Consider the following 20,097-nt stretch of genomic DNA (forward strand, 5'->3'; position numbering starts at 1 on the left):
CCAACGGAAGAATAAACATAAAACATACTTACCAATGACAGGTTTGTTGAGATCCAATTTTCTGTGTGGACAGATGTAACTTTTTCATACGGTGGTACGTCGCAGAAATCGCAGGAGTCACAGAAATCGCAGAAGTCACAGAAATCGCAGAAGTAGCAGAAGTCGCGGAAATCGCGGAAGTAGCAGAAATAGCAGTGGCGGAGGGATACGCGACTTAGGTTCCTTAACTGCGACTCTTAACTGCGACAAATCACAGTTAAGAATAACAGATACTGAAAAGTAGCATTCACAGAAATCACTGATATCGGAAAATCGCAGTTTAGCCCATCACTACTTCCAAACAATAAACTACTGAGGCCGTGTGGCGTCTTTGATACTGTATGCGATATCTTTGACAGTATTGCTGTGTTATAAAATCTCTGGTTTTGGTCTATTTTTGCCTTGTACTCTGTGCCCGATTAGATAGTTAGTGTCTCTCAACGCCATCTTGCGGTAGAGTGTAAAATTGTTGTGGGCTGGGTTTGTGAAGTGTAGGCACGTTGGAGTTAGTTATAGCAATATTATCATGATATTAACGTTAAAGTACAGGAACTGTATACTTAGGTACAGTTTCCTAAGCCTTCTGTTAATTTTTGTATCCAATATAGTGTCTACAAGAGCAGCAGGTAAGTCTTTTGATACTCTTTTAAGTGTAATGGGTTAATATTAATAAATGTGTTTTTAAATGTTTTAATTGTATGTGGTGATAGTACAGTGTTAAAAGTAGACTGTGACAGCTCTGTTGTGAGGAGCAGTCTCTACGCGTAGTCGTCCTCGATTTGAAGGTTATTTTTAAGTGTTACGTGAGTCAGTTCTCATTACCATAATATGGCAGAGAATTCCCTTCTCGTCCCTTCCTTCCATCACCCTAATGTTAAGCGCAAACTCGGTCGAGAACTTACGATTTTAATGATAGGATCAGCCACTATGACAACTTTCTCTGCAGTGGATTGATTAGCTACCATTTGGGTGTCGGTGCCAAGAAAGTAGCCTATTCTTGACACATACAGATTTCACTGTCTGGTGTCGTTAGAATGTAGCTCCTGAAGTTCGTTAGACACAGTGGGAGTTATGAAAATATCAATGCTAAACTGTTTCACGTAGGGTTTGTAATCTGAGGTAAACACTTATAATGGTAAAGATTTTTACATTTGAATATACTTTTTCGTTTGTGGCATGTGTTAGTTGCCTGCTTAATTTGGATGCCTTAGTCTGATATGCAGAGATACAGGCGTCTGTCCCAATTCCCTTTTGTATGATTAATTCAGTGTTCAATTCAGTTTCTAATAGACTGACACCGAACACTAAGAGACTAGTTTCAGAACACACAGTATGGTCTTCTGTCGTTGAATGCTTGGTGTCAGTTCCCGAATTAAAGACCGTGAAGGAATTGTGATTAAATTTAAATGGTAATTTGATTCTCATGGTTCAGAGTAGTGCTAAGTTTCCGATTTGGTTTTCACATTAAAGCTGTGCAATTTTTGAATATTTTTTGTGAAAATTATTGGTCTAATGTTCGTATGAAAATCCTGAATTAAATGAAAATTTCATTGTGTATATAATACAAACAAGGCTGCAGTTTTTTCGATAACTTTTCCCTATTACTAAAACATGGGGAGCCCTTTTCACCAGAGAGATGCAACTGTTTGTGTGTAAGTAATCGGTTTTGGATTGCAAAATCGTAAGGCTTTGTGAATGCAGTTATGTTTGTGGTATTTTCAAGTATGAAATTGTTTGATAAATTACTGTAATCCTGCGATTTTCTAAGAATCGTGCTTTCGATATAAAGTCCTGATAATGAACATTTGATATTCGTGTAACTGTTTGCAGTTACAGTTTGTTAATGTTTTATTCAGGCTACCCACCAGTTAAATATCAGGGTAATCATCACGTCTTTGAAGGCTGCCCATTCACGATAGTGTGTGAAGCTTCAGTATTTGATGCAATAAAATGGCAAAAAGATGGCTACACTATCAAATTTGACCATGTATCTACGGTCAATGGTGTGAAAGTCATCATCGATTCGGACAAGAATTACACTATGTACAAAAAAGAAGCAAATGGAAGGATTTTCTTTCACCTTAATGTAACGCATGCACGTGCATTTCACTCTGGAACTTACAGATGCAGTACTTTTCATAATAATTCTCACAACCTCACTGTTTTGAGTGGTAAGACTTTTGAATCCAAGATTTCCACTTTGCAGTGCCTTAACAAATTAATCGGACTTGCCACAGTTTAACGTTTGTATTGAACATGTACCTTTTGAACTCTTCATTCAGCTTAAAACGAAACTAATTATTGACTGTTTTGCTAGTGCCAGTTAACTGCATGTTTGTGTCATTTTAGCATTAAAAATAATTTCATTTATCGCTGTAACCTTCTAGGTTCCCCGGACATTTCCCAATAAAAGTGCAATCATGACGGTTGAAATTAAAGAGGTTATACCCACCCACTTACACTACGCTAGCAACATTGTGGTATAGATGCTTTGTAATGTTCTTAAGTAGTGCGTATCCACTTCTACAGTGGGTTGTCGCGTAGCAGAGGCGTTGCGGCAGTAGAGAACACAACAAATGTGTCAAAAGTGCGGTTTGTGGGAGGAAACTTATGCTAGTGGATTAATAATGCAGCTGGAGTGAAAGGTTCTGTTACGTGTTACCTACGCAGTGCGCGTTCAGCTTAAAAATACAGTATTCTCGTGTCTGTTACCGAGATATTGTTTTGTGGCACGTAACGAAAAGATTAAATTGATCGTACTGCGCCGGCGCGAAGAGTCAGCTGGATGCTACCGGTTTTTACCAATCTTAACAGGAATTTGGCTTGAGTTGACGGAATCTAAACTTAAAGGCATTTGCATGTGCGTCACAAACTCTGCATGGACTGAACTGTCATTTCCTAACATTATAATGGATGCCCATGTTAAGTCAACTACCTTTAACAGTACTCGTAAAATGTAGCCTTCAGCTGAATTTCGAACAGTGACTCTCCACGGTCAGTGGATTTCGCCGAACTCTGCTACGTAAAATGGAATTAGATTATCAACAGATCTCTCAACCATCCTTGCTGTGAAGGTGATTTGTGACATTCATTAGGATCATTCAGATCATTTATGGTGAAAATTGTCGGAAAATGGGTACATAGTTGTATTGTGCAAGTGTCGAAGTATTTTTTTCCCCTCAAGTCAGTACTGTTTGGTGACAACTTTTAGATCTCTTTGCTTACGTGGATCTGATCACGGTAAGAACTTTTATCACAAAAGTATTAACTACGGAGTGACCCAATTTGTCAAACTCAACATAACGCCAGCACGTGTCAGTGTATTTGTTATTACAGTTTCACCGATGAACAACAATCCAACTACCATAGTAAAAATACTTGCAAAATGCTTGATTGCGTCATCTGTGTTTAAAATTTACTGTGGATAATCACACTCTGGTGACATCTCAGCAGGTTGAAGCAAACATCTAATTCTCCTCGCAAGTGACTGAAAGTATGCATATCCCCCAAACCTTAACACTTTGTGAAATTTATTGCCTGTCAAAGCAGTTATGCGTTCCTACAAGCTCTACCAACATAGATGCAAAATACGATGTTAATCAGTGTAAGAAATGTGATTATAAATCCGTGCATTGTGAAATGGTCTGTGGACTAATAAAAATCGTTCGGGGTAACTTGTGAACTTTACCAAAATGAAAAATAAAATGCTGAATGTTTGTGGAGTAATGTTTTATTCGCCAGTCGTGGACCGCAGTTCATGTACAGCTGCCTAGTTAAGTAGAAACACGGAGAAATATTCCTATAGAGCATTCCCTTTTTGGAAAGAGTTTGGGGAATCTAGATAGTAAGATTTAAGAAATTTTGCGCTCGTTGATAATTTGTGACCGATTTTGAGTGACGAGAGAATCGAAACAAATAGCAAGTTAGCGAGTGCACGCCTATTTCTGAAATCTTAGCTATTTGAAAGAATTGGTAAACTACTGTATAGTATTTTTTTCGTATTAAAGCTCGACAAATGTTTTCTTGGGTGTTTGATAACTTCGTATTGGTTTTCATGTCATTTCTACTTGGATTATTCTTGTGAGTGGCCTTAAACAGAACTTGGTTAAGAGGCTAAACTCACGAGCATTAGATTAACGTTTGGCGTTGGTTTTCTTATAAATTACCAGTATCCATTCCCTTATGGTTAAGAGGATGCCGTCCACTCAAGTTTGGGAGCATGACTATGTAGCAATTTTCTACTGATTACATTACCGTCATTTATTCCAGAATGACAAATTAGTTTCATATTGCACGTCAGTATGACTTAGAAGAAGTCGTCAACGGTATGACTCACGTTTTGAAACTATCTGTATGGTGAGGTAGGTTAAGATCCAATATATCGTACACTGCAGCCATTCATCCTTGTGAGCTCTCATTTACGAGTAATAGACGAAACGAAAAAATTCGGAATTTCGTGACACGTATTCAAAAAAGTCCTGTTGCGTGGTCTATTGGATAGCACAACAGCTTTGCATGCAGGAAGTGCAGGATTCAATACTCGGCAGGTGCACAATTTTTAATTTTAACGAATCACGCATTTCCTCGAAGAATAAAGGCCCGATAACGGTAGATGTGGTAAATCCAACCCATATCGTGACTTTCCCGTCGTGCAATGGAGTTTCGACAGTTCTAGGATTTTCGATAGCCCAAATTCTGCAGTTGTGGGCGTTGACAGACCCTCGGAGCGTGAAATGAGCTTCGTCGGTCCACAACACGTAACTCAACCAATCGTCATCTTCTGCCATCCTTTGAAACGCCCACACGGCAAATGCCCTCCGCTTCACTAAATCGCCAGGTAACAGTTCATGATGCCAATGGATTTTGCACGGACAGCATCGGAGGGTACGCCTCAGTGCCAACCAAACAGTAGTGTATGGAATGCCGGTGCGATGTGAGAGTGCACGAGCGAAGACTTCCCCGTGCATAGACAAACCCGCTACAGTTTCCATTTCTTCCTGAACTGTCTCAGCAGCATTACGCCTTGGGCTCGGTCGGCCACTACGGGGTCTGTCGTCTAAACAACCCGTAGCTTCGAACTTCGAAATCATTCTTGCCACAGCTGCATTTGTCAACGGACCTTTACCTGTTCGAATCCCCTTCCCATGCCATAGGATCGTAACGCTGAACTAGCACATTCCCCATTCTGACAATACAGCTTCACTAAAAGCGCCTTATCAGGTAACGTCAACATACTGCGACTGCTGGTGCATCTGATTCTCTCTCTCTCTCTCTCTCTCTCTCTCTCTCTCTCTCTCTCATTACAGCTCCTTTTATACAAGATTGTCATGCGCAGTCACTGATGATTTGCTGTCCAGCGCCATCTGTCTGACATTTTGTGAACTTTTTTTGTTCTAATTTTCGTCAGTTTTTACCTCTCTACCTACATTATTCGTGGTTTATTAAGTTTTCAAATTTATACTGACTTTTTGATCACCCGGTATGTACTCTGTAAACCACTGTAAGGTGTATGGCAGAGGGTATGTCCAATTGTACCAGTTACAAGGGTTCCTTCCTGTTTAGTTCGTCTGGCATGTGGGAAGAATGATTGTTTGAATGCCTGTGTGTGTGTGTGTGTGTGTGTGTGTGTGTGTGTGTGTAAATCTTACCCTCACAATCTGTATGTGAGGGATACATAGAGGATAATATATTCTTACAGTCATAATTTATAACTGGTTCTTGAAATTTTCAAGACTTTCTCATGATAGTGCATGTCTATCTTAGTCTGTTTCATTCCTCATGTATCTTTGTGACATTTGCACAGATTTAACAAACCTGTGACGATTCGTGCTGCTCTTCTTTCTGTGTTAAACATCCATTTAGCCCTATCTGGTACAGGTTCTAAACATTGGAGCAGTACTCTGGAACTGGTCGCACAAGTGATTTGTAAGCAATCTACTTTGTAGACTGATTGGACTTTGCCAGTATTTTACCAAAACCAAAGTCTGTCTTCTGCTTTACCAACTACTGAACCTATGGGATCATTCCATTTCATATCCCTACAAAGTGTTACTCAAGTATTTGGCGTTGGCCAATTCAATTACTCATTGATATTATAGTCATGGGGTACTGCTTTTTATTTTGTAAAGACTAAAAGTTTACACATCTCAACATTCAAAGGAAGTTACCAACCTCTGCACCACTTTGAAATCTTATCAAGATCTGACTGAATATTTACACAGCTTCTGTCGTAATATTTGATTATAGATAACTCCATTATCTTCGAAAAGCCTATTAACCATTCAGGAAAATGGTTGAGCTCTCCTCCAGACCAGTGCACTTTCATTGTTACTTTTCACAAGTAAAAAATAGAAAATCTTAGTTTGATGGTCCTTCTCAAAAAGGTTCCTTTTGATCCAGTGCAGTTGTTCCAATGTTTCTGCGAGTTGGCAAAGATGTGCAGGAAACTACTTTCTGAAAGGTCCTTCAGAATTTCCTCTGCTGCTTGGATTACTGCTTCTGATGAATGAAAATGCCTCCCACAAGGGTGTTCATTTAGGTTAGGGAATAGAAAATTCACACAGGCCAAAATCCAGTCTATTGGGAGGGTGAGGGATAATTTTCACATTGTTTACAAACTGTTTTTACTGAACATTTGCAGTACGTGGGTATGCATTATCATGATTCAGCATCCAGACTTCCACAGATGTGGTCAAGCTGACATAGGCTTGCAAAGTTTTTGGAACATCCCTGTAGTGTTATCCAGTTATTCATGTGTTGTTGTTACATCATGGCAATAAAACATTCCACGACTATCAAAACTTCAGGTGACTGTAACTTTGTGCACAAAAGCACCCACTTCTGCATCTACACTCTGCAAACCACTATGAAGTGCATGGCAGAGGGTATGTCCCATTGTACCAGTTATTGGGGTTTCTTCCTATTCCACTGACATATGGAGCATGTGAACAATTATTGTTAGATCCTTCCATGTGTGCAGTAGTTACTTCAATCTTATTTTTGAGTCGTATGTGAGTGATATGTATGGGCTTCTAGTGTATTCCTAAAGTAATCATTTCAAACTGTATCTTGAAAATTTATTAATAGACTTACTCGGCATAGTTTCCATATGTCTTCATAGTCTTCCAGTTCGCTTCCTTCAGGATCCCTTTGACACTCTCCCGTGGATTAAACAAACTTGTGACAATTCATGCTGCCCTTCTCCATACATGTTCAGTATCCCCCATTAGATCTGTCTGGTATGGGTCCCACAACTTTAAGCAGTATTCTAGAGCTGGTCACACATGCGATTTTTAGTCTCCAGCTGGATTATTGCATTCTCCTGTCCTGGGATTACTGCTTGCACAGCTAAAAAATAGATGGTCCCCCTGCAGGTCTAGGGATTAGAATAGGCCCGAGCAATTCCTGCCTGTTGTAAGAGGCGGCTAAAAGGAGTCAAACACGTTTCGGCCTTTGTGATGGTCGCCTGTCAGGTTTGACCTCAATCTTTATAAATTTCCCTGAAGAGTGAACAAACTGCGGAAGGGTGCCTTACATGGTGCATCGGGTCCATCAGGCATTGAGATCTTTAGCCCACTTTCTCGTCGTCGCATTGGAGTCCCGCTAACTCTCCATCTCTGGGACAAGGACACCTTCATGGGTGCGTTTTCCTCCACCCACTATGCACTGTCGTTTTGTGTGCCAACGATGACCGTGGAATTCTTTGCATCTCATAGCCAGCACGGCAGCCAGTCCGTTGTGGTGGGGCTGCCATGTACCGTGTTGCTTGTAGCCCCCTGACAACACAGGGATAACTCTGCTGATGCCTGCACCATTAACTCCTCACACATGCGATGGAGTCCATCTCACAGGGGCATCGGCCCCCCTGCGGGTCCGGGGATTAGAATAGGCCCGAGGTATTCCTGCCTGTCGTAAGAGGCAACTAAAAGGCGTCCCTCCCCCTCAAGGGGGTAGTTAGCGCCTGCATCCGGAGACGGACGGTTCCACAACTTCTATTTGCGGTCATTTTGCTTTTTCACTTCTCGTTTCTTCCTTCCTTTGGTTGGTTCCTTTCTTTGCTCTTCTCCATCTCACTGTCTTCCTTACTCTTTCCCTTGTCTTCTTCTCCTTGCCTTCTCATTGCCTTCTTCTCCTTGCCTTCACTGGTCTCCGCCTCGGCGTTTGAGACAGTCTGTCCTCTCTCTCTCTCTCTCTCTCTCTCTCTCTCTCTCTCTCTCTCTCTCTCTCTCTCTCTCTCTCTCCCCCCTCTCTCTCTCTCTCTCTCTCTCTCTCCCCCTCTCTCTCTCTCTCTTTCCACATAGCCTGTTTGGCCAGCCTGTCTGCAAGTTCATTGCCTGGGATTCCAAAGTGACCTGGGGTCCAGACAAACACCACTGAACAACTGGACTGTTCCAGGGCATAGATGGACTCCTGGATGGTCACTACCAAAGGATGACGAGGGCAGCACTGGTCAATAGCTCGTAGGCTGCTCAGGCATCAGTACACAGAAGAAACGACTCCCCAGGGTATGAACAGATGTTTTTTGTTTTTGTTTTGGTTTTAGGGCACAAAACTGCTATGGTCATTAGTGCCCAGTCCGTGACTTAGGAAACAGTAAAAAACCGAAAATGGAAACAAGCAGCAATGGGAACGAAAGTCATAAAATTGGAGAAACTAAAAGCAGAAGGAAGACTTAAACATCCACTACAGAAAGGGGTTGGTATGAACAGATGTGCTGAAGAGCACAAGATACAGCCTCCAGCTCTGCAGTGAAAACACTGCAGCTATCAAGCAAGGAATGCTGTTCAATGTGTCTTCCATGGACATACGCGAAGCTGATGTGACCTTCAGCCATCGAGCCGTCAATGTAAACCACTTCATGGTCTCAGTACAAGTCAAGAATCTAGATGAAGTGGCAATGGAGAGCAGTGGGGTTAACTGTCCTTAGGGCCATGGGAAAGGTCCAGGTGAAGCTGTAGCCAAGGTGTACACCATGGAGGTTTACGTGAATGGACCTCAGGTTTAGGTGGTAAAGGCAAGGACTCCAGTTTAGATAAAAGTGATCGGATGAGAACTGCAATTTTAAGCCCTGATCTGGTCCGCTGATGTGGGAGATCAACTGCCGTGGGTGGGAAAACGAGACTAATTTGGATGAGCAGGAGAACTAAAAATGTGTGCAACGTAACTGGTGAGCAGGTGTGCACACCTAACCTTCAATGGAGGGACTCCAGCCTCCACTAAGACAATGGTCACCACACTCATCCTAAAAGGTCCTGTCACTAGGGAAATGCCAGTGGTGCAATGGGTCAAGTAAATCCAACACTGAGGGCACTACTGAACCATAAACCACATGCCCCCATAGTCAAGGCAAGATTGAACAAGGACTCTGTACAGCTGCTGCTGCTGCTGCTGAGTGATATGCACCCGAGTTGGTGATGCCCAGGCAGCGGAGGGCACTGAAGTGCTGCCAGCACATCCACTGGAGCTGACAAAGCCAAGTCAATCAAGCATCTAAAACCAGTCGTAAGAATAAATATGTCTTCACTACAGTGAGTGGATCGTCACTGAGGTAAAGTTCTGGTTCCAGATGAATGGTAAAACACCGACAGAAGCACATAACACACGACTTTGCGGACAAAAACTGGAAATCATGGGCTAGAGCCCATGACCGCATTTTGGACGGATCCCTGTAGGCGCCACTCAGCAACACCAGTATTGGTGGAACAATACGAAATGCTTAAGTCGTCTGCATACAGAGAGGGCGAGACGGATGGCCCTACAGCTGCTGCTACACCATTAATGGCCACTGAAAGAGAATACAGAGCCCTGTGGGACCCCATTCTCTTGGATACAGGGGGAAATTATGGGAAGCACCAACTTGGACACAGAAAGTAAGAAGCAACAAGAAAGTTTGGATAAAAATCTGGAGTGGGTCTCAGACCCAACTCGTATAATGTGGCATGGATATGATGTCGGCAGGTGGTGTCACAAGCTTTTCGTAAATCAAGATGTTGGCATCTCGAAAAAGCTGTTCGGATGGCAGACTCGAGGGACACGAGATTATCAGTGGTAGAGCAACCCTCGTGGAAGCCGCCCTGACATGAAGCCAGTAGGCCACGTGACTCCAGGACCCAACTCAACCATTGACACATACATTCCAGCAGCTTACAAAGAATGTTGGCCGATAGCTATCCACATCAAGCAGGTTTTTACCGGGTTTGAGCACCGGAATGATGGTGTCTTCCCGCCATTCCACTGGAGACATGCCATCGCAAAAGATCTGGTTGAAGATGAAGAGGAGATGGCACTTGTAGTCAGATGAGAGATGTTTAATCATCTGACTGTGGATCCGATATCGCCCAGGAGCAGTGTCGGGGCAATGTGCAAGGGCACTGAGGAGCTCCCACTCTGTAAATGGGGTGTTATAGGATTCACTGTGGCATCTAGTGAACGAGAGAACTTTCCCTTACAGCCGCCGTTTGAGAGTGCTTTGGGGGGGGGGGGGAACACCTGTTGGGGTCTGGTACTCTGGTACCTGAAGACATGTTTGATCTTTCCCCAGAATTGGGAAGGTGACATATGGCACCCAATGGTCGAGACAGCTCTCCCAACACTCCTGCTTCTGTCATTTGGTAAGTTGGCAAATGTGGGCACAGAGCTGTTTAAAGGGTATGACGTGCTCCAGGAAAAGGTGCCACCTATACAGCTGTAAAGCTCACCAACGCTCCTTAATTGCTTCAGTAACTTCCAGTGACAACCAAGGGACTGCCCTTGCTCCATGAAAACAGATTTCATGGACATGAAAGATTCCCCATCAACTTGCAAACATACGAAGTACCATGGCAAATAAGATTCTCTGCCATCCTCAGCCTGGTGTTACTCCCATGGTGTGGCCAGGGAGGGGAACAATTTGGGGTCATATTTCTTAGCAGTGAAGTTAAACTTTGCCCACTTACAGACTGCTGGCGACAGACCATCAGCAAGAGATGACATATTACACTTCATGGTGCCACTCACTTTGACCAGGCGACCTCCCCACAGGCACCACTCAGCCTCAGGATGCCACCAGGCAGGACGGCCATTGCCAGGAGTCCCGATGCCCGTGTTTTTTTTGTGGTTTTAGGGCGCACAACTTCAACGGTCATTAGCGCCCAGACTACGTTAGGAATGCACCGCGAGTCGAGTTTAAAACAGCAACGGAACGGAAAACACGATAAAAGACAGACGGACAGGCACAGGATTAAAAAAAATAGCATAATCAAATGTCCTTAGAGAGGGTTGTCAAGTTGATAAAATGAAGAACGCGAGCAGCTGCTCGTGGGTCATCCGCTAAAATGGCATCTAGAGTACATGGCAGGCCAAGATCAAGACGCAGTGTGTTAAAATCCGGACAGGACGTTAAAATGTGGCGGACCGTCAGCAATTGCCCACATGGGCAGAACGGCGCCGGCACAGCCGTCAGCAGATGGCGATGGCTGAACCGGCAGTGTCCAATTCGTAACCGGGCCAAAACTACCTCCTCCCGCCGAGAAAGGCGTGAGGAGGACGTCCAAGCCGCAGGAAGAGGTTTCAAAGCCCGAAGCTTGTTGTCTGTAAGTGCAGCCCAATCGGCATGCCACAGCGATAAAATGCGCCGACAAATGACCCTGCTACAATCTGACGAAGGGACACAACAAGAAGCTGTCCGAGGCTGGAGGACCGCAGCCTTGGCCGCGGCATCTGCAGCTTCGTTCCCAGGGATACCGACACGGCCAGGAACCCACATAAAGCTAACAGGAGAACCGACGTCCACCAGCTGCTGAAGAGAGCGTTAGATCCGGTGCATGAAAGGGTGAACCGGGTACGGATCACTGAGGCTCTGGATGGCGCTCAGGGAATCTGAGCAGATGACATATGCAGAATGTCGGTGGCGGCAGATGTAAAGAACAGCCTGGTAGAGGGCAAAGAGCTCGGCTGTGAAGACCGAACAATGGCTATGGAGCCGATATTTGAAACTTTGTGCCCCGACAATAAAAGAACACCCGACCCCGTCATTGGTCTTAGAGCCATCTGTATTAATGAAGGTCATATTAATGAACTTCGAACGAAGTTCGAAGAAAACGGGAGTGGTAGACTGAACTGGGGGTAACCTCCTTTGGGAGGGAGCAGAGGTCAAGGTGGACGCGAACCTGAGCCTGGAGCCAAGGTGGCTTTCGCCCACTCGAAAGGTTGCAGGGAGTGAAAAATTAAGGTGTTGAAGGAGGCGACGAAAGCGAACTCCAGGGGGTAGCAGGGCAGAGACATACAACCCGTATTGACGGTCGAGAGAGTCATCAAAAAAGGAACGATAAGACGGGTGGTTGGGCATTGCCAGTAGCCGACAGGCATACCGACAAAGCAGTATATCGCGCCGGTAGGTGAGTGGCAATTCACCAGCGTCAGCATGAAGACTCTTGACGGGACTAGTATAAAACGCTCTGATCGCAAGTCGTAAACCCCGATGTTGTATCGAGTTGAGGCAGCGTAAGATGGACGGCCGTGCAGAGGAGTATACGAAGCTCCCATAATCCAGCTTGGAGCGGACGATCGACCGATATAGGCAAAGTAGGACGGTTCGATCCGCTCCCCACGACATACCACTGAGAACACGAAGGACATTTAGAGAACGGGTACAACGGGCAGCCAAATATGACACATGTGGAGACCAGCTAAGTTTCCTGTCAAATGTAAGACCTAAAAATTTTGTTGTCTCCACAAATGGGAGAGCAACGGAACCGAGTCGTAAGGACGGTGGGAGAAACTCTTTGTAGCGCCAGAAGTTAATACAGACCGTCTTCTCGGCAGAAAAACGAAAGCCATTGGCGACACTCCAGGAGTAAAGACGGTCAAGAGAACGCTGAAGACAGCGCTCCAGGAAACACGTACGCTGCGCACTGCAATAGATGGTAAAATCGTCCACGAAAAGGGAGCCTGATACATCAGCTGGGAGGCAATCCATTATTGGATTGATCGCTATGGCGAAGAGAGCGATGCTCAAAACTGAGCCCTGTGGCACCCCATTCTCCTGGCGAAAGGTGTCTGACAGGACAGAACCCACACGTACCCTGAGCTGTCGATCCATTAAAAAGGAACGAATAAAAAGAGGGAGGCGACCGCGAAGGCCCCATGTATGCATGGTGCGAAGAATGCCCGCCCTCCAACAGGTGTCGTAAGCCTTCTTCAAATCAAAGAACACAGCCGCGGTCGGGGGCTTCCGCAAGAAGTTCTTTATAATGAAGGTCGGCAAAGTAACCAGATGGTCAACAGCAGAGTGGCGCCTACGAAATCCACATTGTACATTGGTAAGTAGGCGTCGAGATTCGAGCAGCCAAACCAAATGGGAGTTAACCATTCGCTCCATCACTTTATGGACACAGCTGGTAAGCGAGATGGGTCGATAACTGGAATGCAAGTGCTTGTCCTTCCCCGGCTTGGGGATCGGGACAACAAGACTCGCGCCACCATGCGGGAACATGTCCCTCAATCCAGATGCGATTGTAAGTACAAAGAAGAAAACCTTTACCCGCAGGAGAAAGGTTCTTCAGCATCTGAATATGAATAGAATCAGGCCCTGGAGCGGAGGACCGTGATCGGCCAAGTGCGTTTTCGAGTTCCCGCATGGTGAATGGGGCATTATAACTTTCACGATTCGAGGAGCGGAAGTTAGGTGGCCTAGCCTCCTCTGCCTGTTTGCGGGGGAGGAAGGCAGGATAGTAATGAGCGGAGCCCGAAACCTCTGCAAAAAAGCGGCCGAAGGCATTGGAGACAGCCTCAGGGGCCACAAGGACGTCATTCGCGACCGTCAAGCCAGAAACTGGTGAGTGGACCTTAGTGCCAAATAGCCGGCGCAGGCTACCCCAGACAACAGAAGGAGTAAAACTGTTGAAGGTGCTTGTGAAAGCAGCCCAGCTGGCTTTCTTGCTTTCTTTAATAATACGACGACAGTGTGCACGTAATCGTTTATAATTGATACAATTCGCCACTGTAGGGTGGCGTTTAAAGGTGCGTAAAGCACATCGACGAGCACGTAAAGCGTCTCTACATGCTGCGGTCCACCAGGGGACCGGTACGTGACATGGAGAAGAAGTAGGGTGAGGGATGGAATATTCAGCAGTACTGAGAATGGCTTCCGTGAGGTGTGCGACCCGACGATCGCAGCTTGTGAAGGTTTGATCCTGAAAGGTCGCCCTGGAAGAGAAGAGCCCCCAGTCTGCTTTGGAGATGGTCCAACTAGATGAGCACGGAGAGTGGGTATGCTGCAGGAGATGGATAACACACGGGAAGTGGTTGCTCGAATATGTATCAGAAAGTGCATACCACTCAAACCGGCTTGCAAGTTGGGGAGCACATATAGAGAGGTCTAAATGGGAATAGGTGTGAGATGTGTCCGAAAGAAAAGTGGGGGCGCCAGTATTGAGGCAGACAAGATTGAGCTGGTTGAAAAGGTCTGCTAACAGGGAGCCCCTCGGGCAGGATGCTGGAGAGCCCCAAAGGGTATGGTGGGCATTGAAGTCTCCAGTTAACAAAAATGGTGCAGGTATCTGAGCAATAAGTTGCATCATGTCTGCCCTGGTAATGGCAGACGACGATGGAGTGTAAATGGTACAAATGGAAAATGTAAAAGTGGGGAGAGTAATGCGGATGGCAACTGCCTGCAGGCCGGTGTGCAACGTGATGGGATCGTAGTAAATATCATCCCGGACCAGCAACATAACCCCTCCATGAGCTGGGATACCACCACAGGGGGTAGGTCAAAACGCACAGAGGTGTAGTGTGCCAAGGCAATTTGATCGCATGGGCGTAGCTTCGTTTCCTGGAGGGCTACGACGAGTGGACGGTGCAAGCGGAGCAGCAACTTCAAGTCCTCTCGGTTGGAGCGAATGCTGCAAATATTCCAGTGAATAAGTGCCATCGTAAGAAGAAAAGGAAGATGAAAGAAGGGGTCACCTCGAAGGCCGCTGAGGGCCTGGCTTCGAGCGAGCACTGCCGCCGCTATCAGTAGGTGGACAGTCATCGTCCATTGGTTCTATAGGTTCATCGGCCATCTTGGTAAGATGGCCGGGAGGGGGAGCTTCCTCCGCCGGTGAACGGCCAGATGTTCGGCTACCAGCAGTGCGGCCGGGCGAAACGGATGACGGCCTGGGGCGGCAACCGCTGGGTGGCGCAGGAGAAGAAATGCGCCGTGGCGGAGAAGGAGAACTGTGCTTCCTATGAGCCTTCTTGGAAGGTCGTTTGGTGGAAGTACCAGTCGATGGCTGGGAGGTCGAGGTACGTAGGAAGTCTGCACGGGACGGTTCCTTCTTGAAGGCCTGTGCATCTGACTTCTGGGTCTTCGTCTTAGCAGAAGCTGATGAAGGGGCTGGTGTCTGTGGGGTGATGGGAGGAAGAGGAGACGTCGACCGCGCGATCTTAGCACTGGCCAAACGGACGACCGTTGTGCTGAAGGTCAGATTGCATGTCTGGGTTGCCACCTCCCTGGTAGCCCGAGGAGAGGCGAGGACAGTACTGTATTTCCCCGCTGGGAGCAGCGTGGGCTTCCTACTAGCCAATAGCTTGCGAGCAGCCGAGGTGGACACTTTCTCTTTGACCCGAATTTCTTGGATACAGCGTTCTTCCTTATAGACAGGACAGTCGCGGGAGGATGCGGCATAGTCACCCTGACAGTTCACACAACGAGGAGACGGAGGTGGACAGTCACCCTCATGGGCATCCCTGCCACAAGTGACACATTTAGCCGCATTAGAACAAGACTGTCGAGTGTGATTGAAACGCTGACACTGGTAGCAGCGCGTAGGTGTCGGGACATAGGGGCGAACAGAAATAACCTCGTAGCCCGCCTTGATGCGCGATGGCAGCTTAACACTATCAAAGGTCAAGAAAAGTGTCCGGGTCAGTACAAGGTCATTGTTGCCCTTTTTCATGACCCTATGGACAGCCGTCACGCCCTGCTCAGCGAGGAAAGATTGAATCTCCTCGTCAGTCAATCCGTCGAGGGATCTAGTATAGACCACACCACGAGACGAATTCAAAGTTCGGTGAGCCTCCACCCAGACAGGGAACGTGTACAGGAGTGTGGCCCGAAGCAGTTTTTGTGCCAGCAAGGCGCTCTGTTTCTAGTAATAAGGTACCGTTACGCAACCTGGTACAAGATTTGATAGATCCGGCTATGGCATCTACGCCCTTCTGGATAACGAAAGGGTTGACAGAGGAAAAATCCTTTCCGTCCTCAGATCGAGAAACGACGAGGAACTGTGGGGCAGGCGGTAGTACTTTTGTCACTGGTGGCTGGTCAAGTTTCCGTTTTTGGGCAGAAGTCGAGAGAGATGGAGTGAAATCCATTGCGGAGGAATCACCCATGATTGCCAGCGTCTCCGATGGAGCGCTCCTTCCTTGTGGGGACCCTCTCAGAGGGCACTCCCGCCTGAGGTGAATGTTTACATCTCAGGTCACACCTCCCGAGAAACAGACGGAGGGACCAATCGGCATGTTCAGAAGGTATCAGCTCAGGCAATCACCCCTCCCTGGGCCTGGCCTTTACCAGGGGGTACGTGCGTGCCTTAAATGTCTACCCTGGGCGGGGAATTACGCGTTACCCCGTCACCGGCTACGCGTGCGAACGCGTGGGTCGGCCTTCAGGCGCGCACAGAAACTGCTTATGGAGATTGGCTGCTCTGCAACTGACCTGCATTCAGTACTATGCCACAAGGTTTTGTGGCTTTGGGAGATGAAATGGTATAACCTCAGCACGCACAACAAGGAGACTACGAATGTGTGGCAGATCTCCATGCAGGCCACTGGCAGAGACTCTGTGGTCCTATGCTGGCTCCGCATTGGCCACACTTTGGTGACACACAGCTACCTCCTGCACCGTGATGACCCACCTTAATGTTAGTGCGGTGCCTGGCCGACAGTGGCCCATATCTTGGTGAGCTGTCCTTTGGCTGCCCTGTGACGGACTTTTCAGTTACTGGACTCGTTGCCATTAATTGTAGCTGGCAACGCCTCATCGGCTAATTTAGTTTTATGTTTTATATGTGACGGTGGGTTTATCAGATATGTTTTAGTGCAAGTCCTTTGTCCCTTTGTGTTCTCCATGCTAATGCTTTTATGGTGGATGTTTTAATGTGTCGCCGAGAGGCTGGCCTTTCCTTTTTATTATTGTGGTCGGTCAGTCACAGTCATGTGCTGTCTTCTTTTTCCTCTTCTATCTCAGGGTGTATACGACCCGGGACAATCGGGAGATCCGGGAAAAACCCAGGAATTTTTTCATCCGGGAGAAAACCAGGAAAAACCCGTGAATTTTTCATTGTTTTAGCTTTCAGTTAAATTTTTGTGATTTTGAGTGGTAAGAACCGATACTCTAACAAGATATTACTGTACCCCGCTGCTGCAGAATAACACAGCTGCAACGAAACATGAACGAAAAGAAAAAAGAATGTAAAATAAACTTACGTTGCAAAGGAAATGCGCCGTATACAACAGCAAAACACAGTGCTCATACAAGCGTCTGCCAACAGCAAAATGTGTCAGACTTTTGGAAGACTATGCAATGCTTCATAACAAATTACCTCCGATGAGCGGGATGTGACAACTGTTCAAATTAGATTCCTTTGAGCAGTTGCGGGCGGGCTCTTCGGCATGCGTAGTTGTCGCGTATGAGTAGTACCTTCTCCCGCTTCTTGTTACAGAAGTGTGGCTTGGCGCCACTACCTAATATTGCCCCGGTTCAGAAATATAGTAAATCCGGGCCTGATGCACAGAGCAGTCTGAGTAGCGGTGGGGAGGTGGGTCGTCTTCACCTGACCTGCGTTTATGTTCAGCGATTTTGTTTCCTCTACATTTATTGCTCTCACGTTAAATGATAAAACTGATTTTTGTGACCAGGAGATATCAAATGAATTGAATACGTTCGCATAATTACAGATGGCTAAAATATGTCATTAGTTTCAAATTTTATTTCCACCTTTGTGACAGTCAAGCATTAATCGCCTTGCAGAACAATGAAGTTATCTTCGTCGGTTTGCTGAAGAGATTTGGCTTTTATTAATCTTTTCTGCTGAGGCAGTCAGTTTATTTGAAACGAACTGTTCAGTTTCACACTGTTGGCAGGTTTAAACTGTTCGCTGATTTCAAGTGCACGTATGACATTATGCCATAATAAAGAACCAAACATGAGATAATACAATACTAGTACTCCAAGAAAATTTACATCCGAATCTGGACATACGAATGTGCATTTTAAGCCGAATTATGCATTTTAGTACGGTTCACGAAATTCTGATGCTCTTGAAGTATCCTTTGATGCCTTGTTTGTTTTATGACCTAATGTAAGAACTTTTACTATTTTACACGTACGAACATATGGCCTTCCTGCGTCATCGTGCGGTGGCGACTGTTATCTGGCGCTCTTGCAACTACTGAAACGAACCTATTTCTAACAGGTAGCAGGAAAATATTGCGAACGGTGGTTTGAAAAGTGTTACATACATTAAAAACAAGATAAACTATGTGCGAGAATGTACGATGAATTTCGTAAATAACAAAGTGTTTGACTCTGATTTAAAAATCAACTCCTTGAGGACGGCCATTTAGAAGAATTTCGAACTCAGATCAGCACACATTAACGTCGTTATTAAAAATTTTACTGGCACATTTGTGTGATGTATCTTAAAGTGTATCACGGGCAGAAAAGATAAACATATGTGGAAGCTTAGCTTCTCTTCCAGCTTATTAATCCTGGAGACCAATATTATATGTGAATGCTATGTATATTAATTTAAACCATTAACTTTTCTTATTTGTGCTTTCGCACTACTTAGGAGTGATCTTGCTATTGGCTGACTACATCACGTGCCCTATGTTATCAGCTGGCGAGATCACGTGACATGAGTGATGAGTAGCTTACAAAAGCGCATCGCAATCTCGATTTCAATGCTTCAGAAAGTAACATGCGGTATTTGGTGGAATTCGAATTTATACCTCTGTAATACGAAAATATGCAGCGTACATATTGCTGCACATCAAAGGTGTTTAAAAACGTGCTTTTGTTCCCCCTGAGTTTTTTTCTCTAAAGTGGCGGGGAATTCTACGTCGGTATATAAAACCATAAACATTCAAAGGATTGATGAGTTTTACAGTGCCAAGGAATAGTATCACTTAACACGGAAAAAGTGTATTTTTAACCGGGAAATATGGGAAAAATCTGGGATTTTGTTTCCTTGTCCACGTAGACACCCTGTATCTGTTTCTTGCTTCTCTCTGTGCCTTTTGTTTCCTGTTTTGTCCATTGTAGTGTTGGTTGTTCTTCCGTCATTCTTCTGGTTGTTCCTTTCTCCTGTTATTGTGCTGTATATCTCCTTTTTTTCTTTCCCTTGTGAAATTATTTAGCTGTGAACAAGGGAACGATGACCTTACTGTTTGGTTGGCAGTGTGTTGCATCGTCTGATGAATCACTATACCTTAAACATGCTGATGGGAGGTGGAGACAGGCTGGCAGCAGCTCCATTATGCTGTGGGGACATGCACATAGGCATCCATGGGTCTGTCAGAGCTCGTGCAAGGCATCGTGATGGTCATGACGAACATGTTTCCTGACAACAGTGGCATTTTTCAGCAAGGTAATGCACCATGTCACAAGGTTAGGAGTGTATTGGAATGGTTCAAGGAACACAATGGAGAGTTAATTGATGTGCTGGCTGCCCCAATTGGCCAGATCTCAACATGATCAGACCTCGGATGTGATGGAACGCCGAATCAGAGCTCATCGCCCCTCCTTGTGCCTTGGTTGTGCAGACGATTTAAACTCCCTCCAGTGACCTACCAAGGCCTGTTTGCTTCCATGCCATGATGCATTGCTGCTGTTATCCATGCCAGAGGTGGACATATTGGCTATTACGTAGATGGTCACGATGATCTGGCTAATCAGTGTATGTTATTGACCTCATTTTAAGAATGGTGTACAATCTTGAAATCACTCATTTAGTGGCCGCCAGAAATAAATTTGAGTCAGCTTAATTTAAAACTTGGAAGGAACATGAGGAATTGATGTAAAATAATCAGATT

The 20,097-nt window shown here is 45.5% G+C and overlaps 1 protein-coding gene across 1 annotated transcript in view; it reads left to right on the forward strand.

The window, feature by feature from the left end:
* The first annotated feature begins 456 nt into the window (after positions 1–456).
* LOC124615520 (basigin) overlaps positions 457–20,097 on the forward strand; it is a 102,255-nt gene continuing 82,614 nt past the window's right edge. The window contains exon 1 of the mRNA XM_047143481.1: positions 457–665. Within this exon, the coding sequence (XP_046999437.1) occupies positions 566–665 (100 nt within the window). The 5' untranslated portion in view covers positions 457–565. The remainder of the gene's footprint in view (positions 666–20,097) is intronic.

Source organism: Schistocerca americana, chromosome 5 (genome assembly GCF_021461395.2).
Source record: "Schistocerca americana isolate TAMUIC-IGC-003095 chromosome 5, iqSchAmer2.1, whole genome shotgun sequence".
In the NCBI taxonomy this organism is placed as follows: domain Eukaryota; kingdom Metazoa; phylum Arthropoda; class Insecta; order Orthoptera; family Acrididae; genus Schistocerca; species Schistocerca americana.